The 23,501-nt window shown below is 39.4% G+C and overlaps 1 protein-coding gene across 4 annotated transcripts in view; it reads right to left on the bottom strand.

Annotated features, from left to right (window-relative positions):
- Positions 1–23,501, bottom strand: part of LOC134356779 (contactin-4-like) — a 2,290,679-nt gene that overhangs the window by 561,566 nt on the left and 1,705,612 nt on the right. For all 4 annotated transcript variants that reach the window (XM_063067893.1, XM_063067892.1, XM_063067894.1 and 1 more), the window contains 2 exons: positions 19,430–19,532; positions 13,874–14,055 (listed from right to left, as the gene is read on the bottom strand). In XM_063067893.1, coding sequence (XP_062923963.1) covers positions 13,874–14,055; positions 19,430–19,532 — 285 coding nt within the window. The remainder of the gene's footprint in view (positions 1–13,873; positions 14,056–19,429; positions 19,533–23,501) is intronic.

The following is a 23,501-nucleotide window of genomic DNA, read 5'->3' as shown; positions in this document are numbered from 1 at the left end:
TGTCCTTCATTTGATAAGGACTTACAACTTAGTATGCCCTCTGAGTCCTCACTTTCCAGTGGAAAACATGGGCCAGTGTCTGAACACGCCTGCAATAGCCAGTAGATGGTGCAAAATAGAAGCATAGAGCTTCTATTCCCTTAAATCTGTTGCTGGAGAGTGATGAGCTCCAGGAATCTGCTTCTGAGAAACCCTCATTTTTTCACGTCTTGATGATGCCTGCTACATTGTTAGTACTTTCTCCATCCGTAATTTGCTGGGACACAAAGTACCCATACGACACACAGAACAATCCAGTGCCCCCAATCAGAAAAAAAAATCACTCTCTGTCTTCTTTCTCCAAGACAATTTTGTTTCCAATTAGCTTGCTCACCTGGAATTTCATGTGACCCAGCAGACCAGACTAAACTGCCATGTTGGACTTTGGTAAAAGTCTTGCTAAAGTCCATATTGAGCATACCTGTAAATTAGCTGTGGTTTGTTGTGTGGCTAGGCCTCTACCTCATCTGGTATCCCCAGACATCCCACCTCTCCCGGAAGTTCCGGGAGTCTCCCGTATATGAATAGTGGCTCCCTGATGCCCGCAAATTATATACAATATCACGGAAATCAATTTTTTTGAGAGCGAGCGAGTGAGAGAAAGCAAGAGAGAGCGCGAGAGCGACCACGAGAGAGAGAGTGAGAGCGTGAGAGAGAAAGCAAGTGAGAGAGAGAGTGCGACAGAGCAAGCAAGCGAGAGCGCGAGAGCGAGAGAGAGAGCAACAGCGCACCATGGCAGAGTGTTCCAAAAAAATATAAAACGTACATCACCCCAGACTACACTAAAGCGTACCCCTGCCTAATAGGGGTCAAAAATAATGACAGTGTTGCTCGCTGCACTGTTTGCAACAGTGACTTTTCTATTGCCCCTGGTGGGTTAAGACTGTAAAAGACATGTTGAGGTGAGTTTAACGGGTGGCATTCGTTCATTAACATAGCTAACGTTATTTAAACTAGCTGGTTAGCTGCTAAGGAGCTACTCTGTTGCAGACATTCCACCTCTCCCGGAAGTCTCCCGCAAATTGATGGTGCTACTTCCCTGAAATGAGTTTTTGCAGGGTGGGATGTCTGTATCCCACTCTCTTGATGAACGTCAGTGATGTCGGTGGATGGTATCGTGGATCTGCATTTATGGATTGGACTATTACGTTTATGGGCTGTGGACATTTTCAGACTTAAGGTTTTATATTCTGTGTTTTTTTTATCTCACATTCCTTTTTTGTTTTGTTGTGAGAGGGGAGGGGGTTTTGGGGTTGATGTTCTTGTTACATTCTGTTGTATTTTTGTGCCGGCGAGGGGGTGTTTAGGGATCAATTTTCTTATTGCCTTTTGTGCAAGGGAAGGGGGGTTTTTAATCGATGTTCTTGTTGTGTTTTGTGTGGGGGAAGGGGGTTTGGGAGTGGATAATCGGGATGCTATTCTTTCTTGTGCAGGTTATGGGTGTGATGTTTCTCTCGGAATGACTTTCATGTTCTTTCTTTAATCGTGGCTATCTGGAGAAGACAAATCTCAGACGTATATGGATAGATATTTTATACTTTAATAATAAAATGACCCTTTGAACCTTTGAAATACACTCTTGCCAATCCTCTTAGTCGTGTCTTCAAAAAAGCTCACTCAAATACATAATTTACCACGCACAGCTACACTGAATATCGCTAATCATTTCTTGCCTTTCCAAATACAAGTAGATCCTTTCTCTCAGAATCCCCTCCAGGAATTTACTCAAGGGAATTCATCAGAGCATGGATAAGCACTGATATGGAATAATCAATAAAAAAATAGGATTCACAGCACCTGGAAAGCCAAAATAAAAATGTGCGAAAGAAGTTTTTATGTAAAATGGAATTGAACTCTGAACAGTAGCCTGGATTTGCATTGTCCTTCAAAATATGTAATGTTCAGAATACAAATTCAAATTTAGAGCATCATCTTGGATTATTGGAGTTTATGTTTTATTGAACATGGTAAAATAGGATGTGCTTCTTATATTTTTTCTGAGGTTGGAGAGAATGGAGGTTAATGTTCTTTTTATGGTCCTTGTTCTGACCAATGCTATTATTCAAAAATAAGTTGGTTGGAGATCTGACAAGAACATTTGGTCTTGAAATTTGATTGTGCATTGCAACTTACTTCACACTCTCTGTAATTGAAAATATTTCATCTTCCAGTGAACAAAAGTAATAATTATTTCTGGGTTGCCTATGCCACTCTGATAATTCAACCAAGTGTTTACCAGCAGGAGTTAAACTTGCATTTATCAGTGATATTTATGCCATATTTGCTGCAAGTTGCTCCCAGTGAAATGCAATGGAAATTAGATCACACTGTGTTGTCAGGCAACCATTGTAAGATACTCCCAGAATTACTTGGTACTATTAGCATTAGTCTGGGGATTTCAGACCTTAATGTGCGATCCAATAAGCTCTTTGAAGCTTTGATCATCAGAAAACCTTGCAGGGCTTATGTTATTTTGATGCAAAATGTATTGAAGATTATAATCACACCATATTTAAGATTTTCAAATCCTAGTAATAAGAACAATATTAGACAGAACCTTCAGTTTTCATAAACTCCCACAAATGCAAAGAAATTGAAGTAACTATGCAGCTCAAGCTACCTTTAAATATCAAAATTCGTTTCCTGACTAACAGTCTATAGCACTCAGAGCTTTTTTACTTTGTTGGACTCACATAACTCATGTTTCTTCCTTGTGTAAATCATTCACTTCTGGCAAAGCAACATAATAAGCACAACATAATTCAATTCAAACGGAAGATCCACTTCCAAACTCCCAACTAGAAGTTGCTTATAGCCACAAGTTTTTACACATCTAATTCAAAGTTAATCTGGGAAACAATTCAATTGACATTTGCAACATGATAAGATCAAACCCTGTTAAGTTATTTGCACACACTAGCTCAAGCTAAATACCTAGTACTCATTCAGTTGACTTCCTACTCCACTGGATCCGCCACTTTGTCTTTCAAATGCACAGTTGCAGGCTGTTGGGCTTTGCAGAAGATTACAGCTCTCTGATCGTTTTTATTTATTATATTTATTGTTATTTTGTTTATTTAATTAGGCTCAGCAAGCTTTGTAATGAATCATACAGAGTTGTACAGAGCCCAATGGTAGTCCTTGTAAATTTCCTGTACCAAAACACAGAATGAATAGACACAAAGGTGAAATTATTCCTCATATTAATGTGTTATAAACTGTTCTCAGTCCTCAGGGACATAGCTTTGTAACAGAGGATCTGATGGCTGTAATCAAAGTGTGTACTGAAAATGCACATCTGAAGTGATAAGTCCTTTTGACCAAGAAATTTTCCACCATGCATTTTACCTAGAAGATTTTTCACAAGCAATGACATGCTGACTCTTCTCTTTGACAGGACAAATAAATCACCTTGCCAGATCACATGATTCAAGCAAACTACAACTGAGTTTTGTTTCAAGAATCCAGCAAATAAATAAAAACACATTTCATCAGCAAAAATCGTGTACTATGAAACAATGTGCCCAAAGTAGTAATAACTAAGACTGTAGAAAGAGTTGTAAACTAAATAACAGGAAGACAAGTGATCAGCTGATGAGAAAATTATGGCTCAACAAAAAGTTAAAGCCAAAATTGAAAGTGATCTTTAAATCTAAGTATGTATATGTTACCATATACTACCTTGAGATTTATTTTCTTGCAGTTATTTACAGGGAAAGATAAAAAAATGCAATAGAATCGATGAGACACCATACATGAACAAAGGCTAACAAAAAATCAATATGAAAAAGAAGACAAACTGTGCAAATAAAAAAATACTGTGAACATGAGGTGTAAAGAGTCTTTGAAAGTGAGTCTATATATCATAGAATCAGTCCAGAGGTGTGATGAGTCAAGTTATCCATGCTGGTTCAAGAGCCTGATGGTTGTAGGATAATAACTGTTCCTGAACTTGGTGGTGTGGGACCTAAGGCTTCTGTACCTCCTGCCTGATGCTAGTAGTAGAAGAGACCATGGCCTGGTTGGTACAAAGCAAAGTAGCAATTTGGGTCATAATAAGCAATGATAGGGAGAGACAGCAATTTAAACAGAAATAGCATTGATAGAAAAACTCACATTGAGTGAAAAATGGTAGTTAAGACAGAAAGATATCTTCTGATTATTGCAATTTTTAAAAATCTTATGACTGGATACTCAGTCAGGAATATAGTTTCAAGTGAGATCCATAGAAATTATATGTGAAAGGATTTGAGAATCAAGCATCAGGCATAATCTTATCTAAATAGTGCAGCAACTCAAGCAGTTGTATGGCCAGCTCTGGTTCTGTTCCTGAGGTTCTTAACACAACTCTGAAACAATCCAGAAGAATTTTCAAGAATTCTTCTCCACAGCTTATTTCTCACAATGCTACATCAACTGCAAAGCTTCGAGCAATGCTTGCAGAGAAATAGACGCTAGATTTTTTTTCACAGCATATAACATCTCACCAACTAATAAGCATTGCATATTCAATAACATAATAGCACACATTTAGCTTTGCTTACAACCAGACCCAAATATACTTTAATTTTTTGAGATAGTGGGATAAGTATATTTGCATATTTTTGCCTATGCAGTCATGGATATTCTACGTGCTTATGTCAAATTCAAAATGAGATTTAGGTTATCACAAAGACGAACTGTAACATAATAGATGAACAGCAGGAAGAGAATAGATGAACCAGCTTAAGGATTGGAGAAATGTAGAAATTCTTGAGCAAAGAAAATAAAGCATCACGCTGGTTTGAATGGTTGCCATCTAAAGGGCTACTAGTTCAAGTCGCTGCCCTCGGAGGGGCCACTGTGTCCCGTGCTCTCAGAGATGTTATCGAAATACTGAGATTTATGGATGGAACTGTAGTTGAAGCTAACTGTAATTCATATATTCATATTTTTTTTCAGTTCTATGTTTTTTTCATGTTCTCGCCCATTCCTTCTTGTTGCAGATTGGCAGACTGGGGGGTGGGGTTGGGTGATCTGTTAGTTTTTGTACGAGGTTGGAGTTGGGGGTGTTTGGGGTTTGTGAGGTTTAGTTCCTTTTTCTTTTCATGCGGGGGAAACTGATGTCTTTCTTTCAACTACTTATATGGTTTTCTGTATTTTATAGGTTTTGTTGTTATTCAGTTGTTTAGCTGAGTCCGACTCTTTGTGACCTGATGAACCATAGGGTCCATAGGGTCCAAGATACTGAAGTAGATTGCCAGGCCTTTCTTCTGCACAGATACTGCTGCTGCCCAGGTTGGGAACCATTGGATTGAACTCAGGATCATCCGTCCTGAAATCCAGTGCTGATGCCACTACACCACCAGCCAACTCATTCTATAGCCACAGGAGACAAGTTTTAGAAGTGTTTACATACTGTACTTGGATAATTAAAAAAAACCTTTGAACAGAAATCACAGCCTCTTTTCTCTGATCTCCAAAAGCAGAGTAATGACAGGAAATGGTTCCTGGATCATCAGCACGCTTCAAATGATTGTGGAAGTGACCGTTCTACCAAGCTCATTATTATGTCCCAGTGCTAATCATTACCCTGTCCACAACGGATGCAAATCAATTAAATTTAGAAGCAGGAGTTCATAGATATGAGAGGGAAAAGCAGCACCATCTCTTGTGAGATCAGAGGCCCCAGTAGTAACTGTAGTGCCCATAACAATTATTTTTGATTTAAAAAAATCAAGTAAACAGCAGCAGCCTAGAACCTTTCTGGTCCACTGGGTCAATCCTGAAGGAAGCTATCATCAGCAGAGTTTGCAAGTGACACCTACTAATAACCTGCTTGTGTTTTGTCAGGAAACATTCGCATTTAACTTGATTTTAGCCTTGATACAAACATGTAAAGAAACAGTTAAACTCCAAAGATGAGTCAATTAAAACATTAAAAGTCAAAATGTGGATATTAATTGAGCTATACAGAGTTAAGTACCAAAAGTTGCAAAGATGAAAGAGGGATGATGAGAAATAGAAAATTAAAAAAATTAAAAAATGACAAGTCAATAAAACTTACTGTATTTCAGACTGTGATGTGAGAACAACTTTACAATGCAAAGAATGAGCAACAAATAAATAGGAAAATACTCAAACAATATTAACTCAGAAAGTGCGGAGTAAGGATCCCAAGTCATTCATCACCAGGAACAGTAAAAAATATAAAGGAAATAACACTGTACTAACAAGTGAAATACTGGAGAACAGGATATAAATCAGCTAAGTCCAGCTTGTTCACCTGTCAACATGTTGTTTCAAAAAAGTTTATGAGATTATGCTCCGGAATCTGGGCCTTAGCACTCAGATCTGCAGCTGGATCTTCAACTTCCTCACAGACACTACCCATGCTGTAAAAATAGGGGACAAGCTCTCCTCTACAATCACTCTGAGCACCGGTGCCCCACAAGGCTGTGTACTCAGCCCCCTGCTGTACTCACTGTACACCCATGATAGTGTAGCCAAGTTTCCATCAAACTCAAAATATAAGTTTGCTGATGACACAACAATTGTAGGCCGTGTCTCGGGTAATGATGAGTTTGAGTACAGGGAGGAAATTAAGAACCTGGTGGCATGGTGCGAAGACAATAACCTATCCCTCAATGTCAGCAAGATGAAGGAATTGGTTGTTGACTTCAGAAGGAGTAGCGGACCGCATGACCCAATTTACATCAGTGGTGTGCAAGTGGAACAGGTCAAAAGCTTTAAGTTCCTCGGGGTCGATATCACAAGTGACCTGACTTGGTCCAGCCAAGCAGAGTTCACTGCCAAGAAGGCCCACCAGCGCCTTTACTTCCTGAGAAAACTAAAGAAATTCGGCCTGCCCCCTGAAACCCTCACTAATTTTTATAGATGCACTGTAGAAAGCATTCTTCAAGCGTGCATCACAACCTGGTATGGAAGTTGTCCTGCCCAAGACCGAAAGAAGCTGCAGAAGATCGTGAACACGGCGTAGCACATCACACAAACCAATCTTCTGTCCTTGGACTCACTTTACACCGCACGCTGTGGGAGCTGTCGAAGCAGTGCTGCCAGGATAATCAAGGACACGACCCACCCAGCCAACACAGTTTTCGTCCCTCTTCCTTCCGGGAGAAGGTCCAGCAGCTTGAAGACTCGTACAGCCAGATTTGGGAACAGCTTCTTTCCAACTGTGATAAGCCTGCTGAACGGATCCTGACCCAGATCTGGGCCGTACCTTCCAAACATCCGGACCTGCTTCTCAGTTTTTTTGCACTACCTTACTTCCCATTTTTCTATTTTCTATTTCTGATTTATAATTTAAATTTTTAATATTTACTAATTTTAACTATTTTTAATATTTAATACTTGTAATCCAGGAAGTGTGAAGCGCAGAATCAAATATTGCTGTGATGATTGTACGTTCTAGTACCAATTGTTTGGCGACGATAAAGTATAAAGTATTATGTATGAAGATGCAGTCACCATTGTCAAAGCCAATGTTTATTGCCTATCTCTATTACACTAATGATAATGGTCATGTTGTTCTAATATAACAGGCAATCTCTATTTATTGATTAATTTACAATATATGACATGAAGAAAATATAATACTACATAACTTGGTGAATTATAGGTCAAATGTCATTGTTTTCATCTCCAACATGCAAAGTTTATCTTGTATCATGCCAAAAATTGCTGACAGCTACATCCAAAATAAAATCATTTCAAAACTCCATATGAATTATATTTGACCTGCAATATGCTGACTACAGAAGGAAAATAAGTGGCAAAAATTATACTAGTTGAACAGAGATGAAAAAACATAACAAAGGATTTTTTTTTCCACTGGAGTGAGATTCCACAGCTTCAATGGTTCTCTTTATTGACCAAGTCAGCTGAATGTCAAGACAGGACCATAAATCAGGCCATTAGCCTCATTTAGGGGCTGTGGACAATTCTGATTTGATGGAGAATGGACGTGAAAGCACAGAGGAACATCTGGAGAAATTTCTGAAACGCCCGTTCACTGCTGTCGTTACTGTGTGGTCGTGAATCTTTCAGAGGGTAGGCCTCAAAATCCCTGGCCTTGCCTGCTTTTGGCAACCGAGAAGGAGGTCGAATCGTTCGGACAGAGATGGCGCTACGTACTTGGTGTCAGACAGCTGATCAGAGCTCGAAGTTTTCAGATGACTCAGAGTCGGATTGTGGTCGGCATGGCAGGGAGAGTTTTTCTTCCTTCTCTTGTCTGCGTGAGATGTGGGACATTTGAGAAACTTTGAACTTTACTGTGCTCACGGACTTCTTCATCAAGTTATGGTATTGTTACACTGTTTGTAACTATATGTTATAATTATGTGGTTTTGTCAATTTTTTCAGTCTTGGTTTGTCTTGTGTTTTGCGATATCACACCGGAGGAAATAACGTATCATTTCTTAATGCATGCATTACTAAATGACAATAAAAGAGGACTACGTGTCTTCATAATCATCTCTAAAATACTAACTACTTTCTGTAACTGGCAGTAGCAGGAATCATTCACAATGATGTCATGAATCTGGCAGTTTCACAATAACTATGAAGTTCATTGAGAGATTCACAAGTGATTCATTTTAGTCGATACACTAGATTTTACTGTCAAACATAAATGTAAAAAGTGCTCTCCATCGTTGCATTGTAAATCAAAGTGCACCTTCCCATGACGGCACTTATAGAATTAAGCACAAACATCAGCAAGTTGGTGTTCAAGTTGTCCTACTCTTTCAGGTATGGTAGACTTCCATGATAACAACCCATTACATGAATTAGAAAATGGAAGAACGTTTTCATTCTGGTCATGGTGAATTCCTGAAGAAGCAATAAGTTTAAATTAAAGCAACAACACGTTGTGCAAATTAACCTTCTATTTGCCTGTCACTTTAATTCTCTATTGCATTCCTGCTCTAACCTCTGTCTTTGACGTGCAGTTTCCAGTGAAGTTTAATCTAATCTAATGCAACAGAACTTCATTTTCCAATTCAATACATTATAAATTCACACAATGAATTCAACTGTTTCAGATAATCAGCCATTCTGGACATTTCTCACAATTCCATCATTTCATTGCTTTCTCACTCCTTTTCTATTAATCTCAAATTTATTCATTAGTTCAAAGTTCAAAGTAGGTTTATTATCAAAATACAAATATGTATACAATCCTGAGATTCATTGTCTTGCGGGCATACTCAATAAATCCATAGAACAATAACCATAACAGAATCAATGAAATACCTCAGCAATTTGGGTGTTCAACCAGTGTGAAAAAGATAGCAAATTGTGCAAATACAGAAAGAAAGAAATAATAATAAAAAATAAATAATCAATAAATATCGAGAACATGAGATGAAAAATCCTTGAAAGTCAGTCAATAGGTTATGGGAACATTTCAACGATGGGGCAAGTCAAGTTGAATGAAGTTATCCCCTTTGGTTCAAGAGCCTGATGGTTAAGGGTAATAACTGTTCCTGAACCTGCTGGTGTGAGTTCAAAGCATACTGCACTTTCTTCCTGATGGCAGCAGTGAAAAGAGAGCACATCCTGGCTGGTGGGCGTCCCTGATGATGAATGCTGCTTTCCTGCAACAACATTTCATGTAGATGTGCTCAATAAAGGGGACAGTTTTACCTGTGATGGACTAGGCCATATCCACACACCTTTTATAGGATTTCCCATTGAAGGGCATTAGTTTTTCCATACCTGGCTGTGATGCAGTCAGTCAATATACTTTCCACTACACATCTACAGAAGTTTGTCAAAGTTTTAGATGTCATGCTGAATCTTCGCAATCTCCTAGGGAAGTAGATGTGCTGCCGTGCTTTCTTAGCAATTGCCCTTAATGTGCTGGTCCCAGGATAGGTCCTCCGAAATAGTAACAACAAGGAATTTAAAGCTGCCAATCCTCTCTATCTCTTATCTTCCGATGAGGACTGACTCATGAGCCTCTGATTTCCTCCTCCTGAAGTCAATAATCAGCCCCTTGGTCTTGCAATTATTGAGTGAGAGGTGGTTGTTGTGGCACCACTCAGCCAGATTGTTAAGCTCCTTTCCAAATGCTAATTCATCACTACCTTTGATTTTGCCTATGACTGTGGTGTCATCAGCAAACTTCAATGTGACATTGGAGCTGTGCTTAGCTACACAGTCATAAGTGTAAAGGGAGTGGAGCAGGGGGCTAATCGCACAGTCTTGTGGTGCATCTGTGCTGATGGAGATTGTGTAGAAGATGTTGTTACCACTCTGAACAGATTGTAATCTGCAAGGCAGGATATCGAGGATCCAGTCGCACAGAAAGGTAATGAGGCCAAGGTCTTATTATTTCTAAGGGATGATGGTATTGAATGCTAATCTGCAGTCGATAAAGGGCATACTGATGTATGTATATTTACTGTCCAGATGTTTCAGTGATAAGCGAAAAGCCTATGAAATGGCATCTGCTGTGGACCTGTTGCTCCAGTACGTAAATTGGAACTGATCCAAGTCATTTCCCCTATTTATATTCATCTCTGCCATCTCCACCTTTTAGTCAATATGACAACTTGGGTCATTCAATTTTCTGCATCCCTACCCTGTCACACATCTTCCCTTCGTTCAGCAATGTATGAAAAACTTTGTAGTGCCATTTTTGTCAGACATTAAATAATTTGTGAAGGTGAGGAAGAATTCATAGTAATGCCATTGTGGTAGCTCAATTAAATAATGATGGATAAAAACAGGAAATAACCCATGGCACTCAATAAGCTGTAAGTGTATATTTTGGAAGGTAATTTTTAGCAGGAAAATTTACATCATATTCCTGAGCTTTGGTTGATTTTCCATCAATCCATGAATAGACATATCTGAACGGAAGTGGGAAGTGGAATTAAAATGGGTGGCCACTAGGAGATCCTGCTTTTTCTGGCTGACAGAGCGTAGGTGCTCAGCGAAGCAGTCTCTCAATCTACAAGAGAAAAAGCGGCACCTTCCAGTGGCCACCCATTTTAACTCCAGTTCCCATTCCCATTCAGTTATGTCTATCCATGGCTTCCTCCAGTGTAGTGATGAGGTTGGAGGAACAAACCCTTATTCTCTGTCTGGGTAGATTCCAACCCGATGGCATGAACATCGATTTCTTGAACTTCTGCTAATGCCCCTCCCTCTCCTTCATCTTTCCTTTCCCCATCCCCTTTTCCCTCTCTGACCTTATCTCCTTGCTCGCCCATCACCTCCCTTTTTTCTTTCTTCCATGGACTTCTGTCCTCTTCAAACAGACTTCCCCTTCTCCAGGCCTGTATCTCTTTCACCAATCAACTTCCCGGCTCTTTACTTCATCTGTCCCCCTTCAGGTTTCACCTGTCATCTTGTGTTTCTCCCCACCCTTTGAAATCTACTCCTCAGTGTTTTTTCTCCAGTCCTGCTGAGAGGTTTCAGCCCGAAATGTCAACTGTACATTTTTCCATAGATGCTGCCTGGCCTTCTGAGTTCCAAAGCATTTTGCATGTGTTACAAGTCTCAAACAGAATGTTTTCTTCAAAATGCTCAAAGTGGGGAGGTGGAGAACATGTGGCGGATAGAGCTGGTCGGAATCATGAAGGATGATCCAATGCATGCATAGGCCAGTGAGCTGGGTTAGGGATCAGGTTAGAGTTTAGTGACAGGGATGTGGGGGAGTTATTGGACAGGTTGGAGTCCGCTCTGTTTGAAGGTCAGTAACTTGGATGTGGTTGGATGGCAGCAGATCAGCAAGGAACGAGGGTCAAGGACCCTTTAGGTAAACGAATGTTTCCTATGGTTGGAGGGTCTAAGACCAGAGGACACAGCCGCAGAATAGAGGGGCGTCCTTTTAGAACGGAGGTGAGGAGGAATTTCTTCAGCCAGAGAGTGGTGAATCTGTGGAATTCTTTGCCACAGGCAGCATAGAGGCCAAGTCTGTATGTTTATTTAAGGCAAAGTTTGAAGATTCTTGATTGGTCAGGGCATGAAGGGATACAGGGAGAAGGCAGGAGATTGGGGCTGAACAGAAAAATGGATCAGTCATGATGAAATGGCGGAGCAGACTCGATGGGCCAAATGACCTATTTCTGCTCCTATGTCTTATGGTCTTATGGAATCGTAAAACTGGAATTAAAGGCTTCATTCTCTGTTGCTTGAGGCCTGGAGTTCAGGTCCCCATTCGTCATTATCTGCAAATCTTGGATGGATACCGAAGGTCAAAGTCTAAAGGGCGATCAGAATTGAAGCGGGAAATTGGAAGTCCAGATTGTAGCTCAAAGGTTGATCAGAAGTCCAGTTCGAAGCTTGACGATTGATTGGAAATCCAGAAGTCGAGTCCCAGTGGCCAGAAACGTGAGTCTGCAAAGCTCTGCAAGTTCAGTTGGGATGTTGAAGGACCTAAGCCTGCAATTCCATGAGTCTGCTGGAGACTGGAGACCCAGATAGCTTATCCAAGTGCAACAGCAGGTAGGAGGGAGGCACGGGGCTTGTTTTGATGTTGTTGCTTTGTCAATTGGAATGTTATGTTTTGTGCTCTGTCTTGCTCAGTCAGGCATGGTGAGCATGCTATTTTGGAGCCAGAATATCGGGCAACACTTGTGGGTTACCTCCAGCACATCCCTAGGGTGTGTTAGTTGTTAACGCTCATGATGCATTTCACTGTACGTTTCGATATACATCTGATAAATAAATCTGAATCTGAATCTAAACACTTGTGTACTATGTTCCTTTAATAGCTTCAGTAATCATCTTCAGAATAAATAGTTCCATTTACTCTGGCAGCCATATACCAAATCGGAAGTATATACGAATTACATTAATCACTTCACATAGAATCATAGAAACATAGAAAACACAAAGCACAATACAGGCCCTTCGGTCCACAAAGCTGTGCCAAACATGTCCCTACCTTAGAACTACCTAGGCTTTACCCATAGCCTTCTATTTTTCTAAGCTCCATGTAGCCATCCAGGAGTCTCTTAAAAGACCCTATCGTTTCCGCCTCCACCACTGCCACCGGCAGCCCATTCCACGCACTCACCACTCTCTGCATAAAAAAAACTTACCCCTGACATCTCCTCTGTACCTAGTTCCAAGCACCTTAAACCTGTGTCCTCTCGTGATAGCCAATTCAGCCCTGGGAAAAGCCTTTGACTAACCACGTGATCAATGCCTCTCATTATCTTATACACCTCTATCAGGTCACCTCTCATCCTCCGTCGCCCCAAGGAGAAAAGGCCGAGTTCACTCAACCTATTCTCATAAGGCATGCTCCCCAATCCAGGCAACATCTTTGTAAATCTCCTCTGCACCCTTTCTATGGTTTCCACGTCCTTCCTGTAGTGAGGTGAATTGAGCACAGTACTCCAAGTGGGGTCTGACCAGGGTCCTATATAGCTGCAACATTACCTCTCAGCTCTTAAACTCAATGCCACAATTGATGAAGGCCAATGCACCGTATACTTTCTTAACCACAGAGTCAACCTGCTTAGCAGCTTTGAGTGTCTTATGGACTCAGACCCCAAGATCCCTTTGATCCTCCACACTGCCAAGACTCTTACCATTAATGCTATCTGCCAAGAATCTTACCATTAATGCTATAGCATTAATGGTAAGACTTTAAAGAGGCTATTTGAGAGGATATGCACACACCCAATAACATCACAAGCTGTTCTCATCCAAAGCATATGCTGGTAATTTTATTTTAAGTATATTCTATAAGATAGAACTTTCAATCTCTAAATACCTGCCCTTATACCAGCCCTTTTTACAGTAATACTTAAGCCCATGGGTATCTTGAGAATATGTTTCTTTCCACAAGAAAGCAAGTTAAGAAACATACCATAAAAAACCAGCTGTCCTTGTGCTGTGTTCTTTCCTCTTGAATTTTCAGCTGTGCATTCATATGTGCCTGAATCCCTCTGCTGGAAGTTTGGGATTTCAAGTACACCATAAGTTTTGTTTGCTTTGATCTTGTCTGGAAATGAACCACCAATTTTTCTCCAGCTGATTGTTGGGACTGGGCTGAAATGGGTAAAATGCAAATTTGTAATCAATGACAATTAGTAGACAATAGTGTTTTTTTTTTGAATCAGGAAAACAGGATTCTTCTAAACTCTTCATTAATATCAGCCAGAAATATATTATACAAGGTTAACAATTGGTCATTAATTTTATGATCGATGCCTCAAAATTCAATTGTATAATGTGTTTTTTGATGCAATATAATTAAAAATAAATTCCCTTCTGCAATGCAATTGTAACACTTGCTGGTTGTTTCACTTCCCTCCGGAATTGCAGTATAGGGGTGAGACTTGATCCCCATGGTGAAGTATGTAATATCACAGATTCAGGAGAGGACATCATTCTCTTTGTAGTAGCACATTTGGATCATAGAACTTGCCCATGCTGTCCTGAGACCAACTGCCTTTAAGCAGTTTTGCAGTAACATGATTTTCTTAAAGTTATGAGGAGAGAGATCCCAATTGATTAAATTCCTCACATTTAAAAAAAAATCTTTCACAGCAGGTCACCACATGCTTCCCACCATGTCCCTAGCTCCACATCCTGCCACGCTATTTAAAAACAATGCTGTAGCAAATTCTGCTCATTACTCTACTTTCCCCTTTAAATGTTAATTCTTCCCTCACTCCAACCCCGAGAAATAAGCTTTGCCAATTCCCATTTTCTGACTACCTAAATTCTGTCTGCATGTTCATGGTAAATATCTCCATCTCACCCTCCCATCACTTACTTCAACCACTTGGTGTGATCAATCATGATATCAGAAGTAGGAACAGCAGTAGGCTGCTGGCTCTTTGAGCCTGCTCTGACATTAATTATGGTTTACCTCAGCACCATAGTCCAGCACTATCATATAAATTTAATGTCCATATATAAATCTCCACAGCACTCTATTGTTGAGAATTCTAAAGGTTCACCAGCCTCTGAGTGAAGATATTTCTCCTTCTCTCGGTCCTAACTGGCCTACCTGTAATTCTTAAATGTGTCTGCAGACTTGCCGGCCTCCCCACACGCATCAATTAGCAGGAAGCATTCTTCCAAACACTACACTGCCAACCTGTTTAAGAAGTTTATAAGTTTGAAATTTTCTGTGAAATATTCTTATTCTTCAAAAATCTAAAGATTACTATCCACATCTACCCATTCTTTCTTTGTATGGCAAGTTGCCATTCCTGGAATCATGGTGGGTTTTCAGATATGTCCTTCCTTAGACAAGGGAATCAAAATTGCATGAAATATTCCAGGTGCTCTTTCTTCATGAATCCACACATTTTTGCACAATTGGATTCTCTTCGGGAGCATAAATACATCGTGTGAAAGAGGAAAAATAAGGTAGTGTTTATGGGTTCCTGGACCATGCAGAAATCTGATGGTAGAGGAGAATGAGCTGTTCCTAAAACTTTGACTGTGAGTTTTCAGACTCCTGTACCTCCTCCCTGATGGTTGTGATATGAAAAGGCATATCCTGGATGGTGAGAAGAGGCATATCCTGGATGGTGAGAGTATTTTATGCTGCATACCACTTTCTTGAGGCATCATCTCGTGAAGATGTCTTCAATGGTTGTGCACATGATAGAACTGGCTGAGTCTGCTACTGTCTGCAGCCATTCTAAGCTGTTTTTGCAAGCAGTCATATTGCTCTTCACCGTATATCCATAGATATTTGTAGGAGTCTTGGTGGCATCAAACTTCTAATGAAGAAGAGTTGCAAGCATGTCTTCAACATGATTGCATCAATATGCTGCACCCAAAGTAGATCTTATCAGAGGCTGACACCGATGAACTTGAAGCTGCTCACACCTTCATCCGCTCCTCCCTCAATGAGAACTGATGTGTGTTCTCCCAACTTCCCCGTCCTGATGCTCACAATCAATTCCTTGGTCTTGCCAACATCGATTGTGAGGTTGTTGTTTTAAGACCCAACCAGCCCATCTATTGCACGCCTACAGGTCACTTTGTCACCATTTCAGATTCTACCAAGAGTGGTGTCATCTGAAAATTTATAAATAGTGTTTGAGCTGTGCCTAGCCACACTGTCATGAGTGTAGAGAGAATTGAGCAGTGGGAAAAGAATGCAACCTATGATGATTGTCAATGAGAAGGAGATATTATTACCCATCTGCACTGACTGTGGTCTCGCAATAAGGAAGCAATTCTAGAGGTACAGTGGCTCTAGGATTTGAAACTTGTTGATTAGGAATGAGCTTTTATTGATAAGCAGCAGCTGACATAGAGATTTCTGTTGCTTAGGTATTCCAAAGCAAAGTGGAAAGCCAGTGAGATTGTGTTCAGTTTAGACCTGTTTTAATGGTAGGCAAATTGCAGTGAGTCTATGCTCAGGCAGAAGTTGATACTAAAGGAACAACGTTTTCATGCAGAAGGCAATATTCATGTGGATTAAGCTTCCATGGGAAGTAGTAGAGGTGTTACAATAACAACTTTCACAAGAGAGTTGGACAGATATATTTATAGGAAAGGATTAGCAGTATATTGACTCAATGCGTTCAAATGCGATTGCTTGTGTGGGTACCTCAATCAGCATGGATAATTTAGGTCAAAGGGTGTGTTTCTATGGTGTATGACTAAATTTATCCTGCGAATCATTTACAGTAAGGCTTCAGTAACTTGTAAACAAGAACATAGAGGTCCCTTTAAATATTAGGATCACCCAAGCTGCCAACAGGTGCCGAATAAGTTTTTTTTTCTTATGTAAATCAAAGCAGACACCTTTTGATTTTTGTAATACATTTCATCTAACGTGTTTTCACCCATTTACTCAACAGGTTCATAGCCAAAGCAGCAAATATGATGCCACTATTTGATAAAGAAAGTTCCATTGAAAAATTGAACTACTGATCTATTAGGCCAAGCCCAGTAGCGGGGAAAATGGTGGAATTGTGGAATACTTTACAGAATATGGTTAAAGAAAAATCATTTTCAGCCAAGTCTATATGGATTTATGAATGGAAAGTCATGCTCACTGAATGTGCTGGAGCTGTTTGAGAATGTGACTCGTAGCATTGATGATGGAAAACCAGTGAATGTGGACTTCTTAAATTTTTGAAAGAATTTCAAAAACATCCAACACAGGACAAGACCAATAGGGATGTAGCACAGGAATTGTGATAATATACTAACGTGAGTCGAGAATAGGCTATCAGACAGAAAGCCAAGCATGGGAATAGATAGATAATTTTTAGAGTCATAGAGTCATAGAAAAAGACAGCACAGAAAAATATGCCCTTTTTGCTAATTCCAGGCTAATAAGTCACTCTTTCCCTCTTTCCTTTCTCCCTTCCTTATTAAATAGTGCCATCATATTTATTTCTGTGTAATCAAATGGAACAATTGCAGAATAAGTAGAATCAATCAAACTATCTTTTAAGCCAACTCTTTCAAAGTTCTGGGATATAATTTCTTGACTTCAAGAATCTCAAGGTTGTATAATGTATACATACTTTGATAATAAATGTACTTCGAACCTTGAACTTGAACTTTAAAAGTTGCAAGTTTTCTGTGTCTTCTTCCATGAAGATACTGCAAATGCCAGGTGATTGCTTAATTCCCTGCCATTTCCTTAATCACCATTAAAAATGTTCCTACCTCTGTCCTTGAGAAGCTCTCATTCATTCCCCTTTATTCATCCCTACATTAGGTTCTGTTTCTGTGTTTCTGACTAGTCGACCTTTATTTTCCATCTGGTTTTTCTTCATTGATTTCATGTAGAGTTTCAAAGTGTTGTGAGTTGTCAGAACCATTGCTATTTGTGGCAGCTTTATAAGCCTCTTACTTTTAGGAACTATAATGTATAAATTCTCTCATCAGCCTTGAATAAATTACTTTTCCTTCTGTGTTATTATGCTTTCAGTAAAGTTGTTATTTTCACTTGCACTTATTTCTTTAAATACTAATCATTTATCTATACTAATCATCATATCTTTCAATATATTATTCCAGTCAACCACAGCCAACTCTTCTCAAATAACTTTCATATGGATTTGATTTCTACTTTTGCATTTAAAGAAGTTACTTTTGTAATACGATTTAAAACTCTGATCTTACCTTTCCTCAACTACTCTGCCATTCCTTTGAAATACAGTGGATTTTAGTTAATTGGGACACATTAGTACGAGTACATTTTTGCCCAATTAAACAGCTGCCCCAGTTAGCTGGAGTTTCGTGGAAATAGGTAAAAATGGTATAAAAAAGACAAACTATCATTTAAATATGTATGAATTAGGCATTTAAATGAAATACAGAACAAACTAGAATACAACCAATATTACTACAGGAGTAAAAACTATTCATTTGTAAAAGTTATTGATGGAGAATTCATCCAGTGCACGCCGCTGTGTTCTTTTGATTGACTTAATGAACAAAATCAGCGCAGACACCTAAAGCAAATAATGGACTACCTTCATACAATGCTTTCGATGGTTGCATCCTCCAAATCTTAATTTTCATTGTAACATTCAAGATCATTGCTGATACCTCCAAATTCTTGCTAATTTCTAACTTGTTGAAGTAGTGAAATCATTTTATTTTCACTCCTGGCTGTTTCTGGCATCACCAAACCTAAATGCTTGAAGCTACAGTGAGCTATCTTCATGCTTATTTCTCACCAATGATCGGTGTCAAAAATCACTGCTTTTGGAACACAAACACATACAACTGACGCTATTTAAAACTGTTCGCTTTAAGCCTGGTGTAGTGTCTAATAGCTACACAGATGCACACAACTGACACTAGATAGAAACTATTCCACAACAGCTCCCTGTCCCAATTAGGTGGCATAATATCCCAAATAAACAAGGGAATCTGGCTATTTTCTCAATTACATTTTGTTTTTTAAGAGTTGACCCAAATAAGTGGCTGTTCTGATTAATAGATGACCCAATTAACAGGAATCCACTGTATTACAGCATACTTGTTTCTTTTTCACTACCATCCTTTTAATTTACGTACTAAACCAATCAAGAATGGAATTAAAAGGGATATATTGTACCACACAAATACTACTGGAGGCATTCCATCTAGGCCCAAAATACAGATTTCTAAGAGGATTTTGTGACCAATGAATTTCATCATCTCTCCATTGTAGCCTCGCTTGATGGCTGAAATTGAGAATGATTGTGGAGGTTGGGAATCAAAAGGTCTTTTCTTTCAGAGTGACTGACTCATCCATGCCTTCTGAGTGGAGAGTGAAAGCGCCAATATACAGCTGGAACATCTAAAACCTTTGATTCCTCTGCAAATGTTACATGGTCTATTAAAACAGTTTTGTGCTTCAAAGATAAAATTTCCATTTGAACTAACCATTGATGATAAATGCTAGCATTACATAATTCTAGTGTATTAATTTCCAAAAACTTACTTTCCCAGAGCAAAGCATTCCAATTTCACTGTCGATCCTTTTGCAGCATAAACTACTTCTGCAAAGCGAACTTCAATCTTCGGTTCATATTCACCCATTACCCCTGTTAAGAAATAAGTAAGGTGTTATCATCCTCGTCGACTCCTAATGTTAGGTTTGTCCTTGTGTGTACAGCAGATTTTATGCATAATTAGTTATGAGCAGGAATATCATCTTTGTTTGATGATACCTCCTCAATTTGCAGTATACTTCTAATAATCATAGAAATAGTCTCAGACTGATAAGTGAAGCAGATTGTATCATTCAATTAAATATCAATGTAAGTGCATAATTGCAGCCTATTTTTAACCATAGTTAATTTAACAAGTGCTTCACTCATTCTATAATTTTATTGTCAGGCTTTCTGGTCAATTCCCTCCAATTGTATCATGATTTCCATATCACAAATTCACATTAGAACACAGGAATTATAAAATGACAAAATGTTAACAGATTCGCCTTTCACTTACAGACTATTAGTGTTATAATGAAAAATGTAGTTCGGGCACCAATTACTTTCAACAATGGCAATGACAGAAAATGGGCTTGGAAGAATGAAATGTTCAATCTTAAAATAATTTGTTGAAGCTACTGGTTTCCTTGCACTACCTTCCAAATAAAGACTTTTATTAACATTTGCAACATTTAGCAACATTTGCTGTGGTAACAGCAAAGCTTTTTCTTTATATGAATGAATCCTTCATACACACGTGTAATTTTAGTCATTTTGCCTTTTCATTCCATATTTTCAGATATGCTAACCACTATGAATATTATTCATTTAGCCACATGTTTTAAAGCAAAGCCACACTGATTGCACTCATTACTGAAGGGTATTGGTTTGAGAAAAAAAACTGGCAGCTTCAAAACAATAATCTTTCATTATCCTAAAAGCTGTTGCTTCAGGGTGCACATGATCTGCTCCATCTTTCTTGAGATGTAAGACTTATGAAAACGTTAATTGAATTTTCAGCCATCAGGATATATAAACCATGTAATATATGGGAATTGGCTACACTGGTGTCTTTTAAGGGGAACCGCTTTCTCATCAGAATATTCAACAGGTGAGTGGCATAGATATCCTAGCGGGAAAGTTTGCTAGTGATGCATGGGAGTGGACTGGTTGACGGTGGAGAGGCTGTGGAGACAGATGATGCTAACCTTCAGGATCAAAAAATTGAGCATGGTACAACTGATGTCCTGAGCTGTATATATTTCAATGCCAGAAGTATTGTAGGGAAGGCAGATGAGCTCAAGGCATGGATCAACACATAGAATTATGACATTGTAGCCACTAGTGAGACTTGGTTGCAGGAGGGGCAGTACAAGCAGTTTAATATTCTGGGGTTCCATTGTTCTAGACTTGACAGCAGGAGGAATTAAAGGGGTAAGGGTGGTATTACTAGTCAGGGTAAATGTGCTGTTATGGGTGGAACTAAGAAATAAGAATGGTATGACCACATTAATGGGTTCTGTATTACAGAACACCAATAGTCTGCAGGCTTTAGAGGAACAAATTTGTAGAGAGATCACAGACTGCTGCAAGAAATATTAGGTTGTTATATTAGATGATTTCCACATATTGACTGGGACTCCCATACTGAAAAAGGACGAGATGGGATAGAGTTTGTCAAATGTGTTTAGGAAAATTTCCTTAATCAGTACATAGAAGTCTCTTTGAGAGAGTGTGCAATGCTTTATCTGCTATTCTTGAATGAGACAGGGTGGGTGACAGAAGTTTGTGTAGGAGAACACTTTGCATCTAGTGTCCACAATGCCTCAAAGCAAATATGGAAAAAGATAGGTCTGGTCCTCAGGTTGAGGTCCTAAATTGAAGAAAGGCAAATTTTGATGGTATCAGAAATTATCTGGCAAGTGTGGATTGGGACAGGCTGTTTTCTGGCAAAGGTCTACTTGGGAGGCCTTCTAAAGTGAATATCTGAGAGTACAAAGCTTGTATGTGCCTATTGGAAGAAAAGATAAAGATACCAGGTTTAGAGAACCTTGGTTTTCAAAAGATATTGATGCTGTGGTTAAGAACATAAAAGGAGGTGCATAGCAGCTATAGACAGGTAGGAACAAATGAGGTGCTCATGGAGTATAAGAAATGCAAGTGAACACTTATGAAAGAAATTAGGAAGGCTAAAAGAAGCAATGAGGTTGTCCTAGCAGATAAAGTGAAGGAGAGATCCTAAAGGATTCTCCAGTTATGATAAGAACAAAAGGATTACAAGAAACAAAATTGGTCCGCTGTGAGATCAGAATGGTAATCTATGTGTAGAGCTAAAAGAGATGTGGGAGATCTTAAATGGATTTTTTTGCACATGTATTTATTCAGGAGATGGACATAGAGTCTATAGAAGTGAGGCAAAGCAACTTCAACTTCATGGATCCTATACAGATTACGGAGGAGGAGGAATCAGTATTGAGGCAAATTAGGTTGGATAAATCCACTGGGGCTGACAAGGTGTTCCCTCACACCCTGTGTGAGGCAAGTGTGGAAATTGAAAGGGCTCTAGTAGAGGTATTTAAGTCATCTTTAGTGATAAGAGAGGTACTGGAGGATTGCAGGATAGTTACAATTGTTCCACTGTTTAGGAAAAACTCAAAAAATAATTCAGAAAATTATAGGCCATTGAGTCTGACATCATTAGTAGGAAAGTTATTGGAAAGCATTCTAAGCGGCCAGATATGAGTATTTGGAAGGACAGGTCTGATTAGGGATGGTCAGCATGGCTTCCGGGGTGATAGGTCATGTCTAACCAATCTTATGGAGTTTTTTGAGGATGTTACTAGGAAAGTTGATGAAGGCAAGGCAGTAGATGTTGTCTTCATGTACCTTAGTAAGACATTTGACAAGGTGCGGATGGAAGGCTCATCAAGCAGGTTCAATCGCTCAGCATTCAAAATGAGGTAGTAAATTGAATTAGACACCAACTCTGTTGGAGAAGTCAGACAGTTTAAGTAGATGGTTTCCCCTCTGACTGGAGGCCTGTGACTAGTGGATTGCTGCAGTGATCAATGCTGGGTCCATTATTGTTTTTCACCCTTATTAACAATCTGAATCCTAATGTGGTTAACTGGATCAGCAAATCTGTGGATGACACACAGGTTGGGGGTGTAGTGGACAGCAAGAAAGATGATCAGAGTGTGCAGTGAGATCTGAACCAGCTGGAAAAATGGGCTGAAAAATGGCAGATGGAATTTATTGTAGACAAGTTAGAGGTGTTGTACTTCAGTAGGATCAACCAGGATATGTGTTACACAGTGAATGTTAGTGCACTGAGGAGTGCTGTAGAATATAGGGATCTGGGAATACAGGTCGATAATTCATTGAAACTGGTGCCACAGGTGGATATGGCCGTAAAGAAAGCTTTGACCCATTGGCCTTCATAAATCAAAGTATAGAGTACTGGAGATGGGATAGAGACTTAGAAACATGGAAAACCTACAGCACAATACAGGCCCTTTGGCCCACAAAGCCGTGCCAAACATGTCCTTACCTTAGAAATTACCTAGGGTTGCCCATAGCTCTCTATTTTTCTGAGCTCCAAGTACCTGTCCAGGAGTCTCTTAAAAGACCCTATCGTATCCACCTCCACCACTGTTGCCAGCAGGCCATTCCACGCACTCAGCACTCTGCGTAAAAAACTTACCCCTGACATCTCCTCTGTACCTAATGGGATGTTATATTGACGTTGTATAAGATGTTGGTGAGGTCTAATTTGGAGTATTTTGTGGATTTTTGGTCACCCAGCTGCAGGGAAGATGTAATTAAGGTTGAAAGAGTACAGAGAAAATTTGCAAGGATGTTGCTGGGACTGGAGGACATGAGTTATAACAATAGATTGAACAGAAAGGACTTGGAATAGAGACTGAAGGGAGATTTGAAAGAGGTATACAAAATTATGAGGGGTATAGATAGGCTAAACGCAAGCAGGCTTTTACCACCGAGGTTGGTTGGGACTACTAGAAGTCATGGGTTAAGGGTGAAAGGTGAAAAGTTTAATGAAAATTTGAGGGAAAACTTCTT

The sequence above is a fragment of the Mobula hypostoma genome, chromosome 15 (assembly GCF_963921235.1).
Source record: "Mobula hypostoma chromosome 15, sMobHyp1.1, whole genome shotgun sequence".
Lineage (NCBI taxonomy): Eukaryota > Metazoa > Chordata > Chondrichthyes > Myliobatiformes > Myliobatidae > Mobula > Mobula hypostoma.
This window is presented reverse-complemented; position numbering and strand designations above follow the sequence as displayed.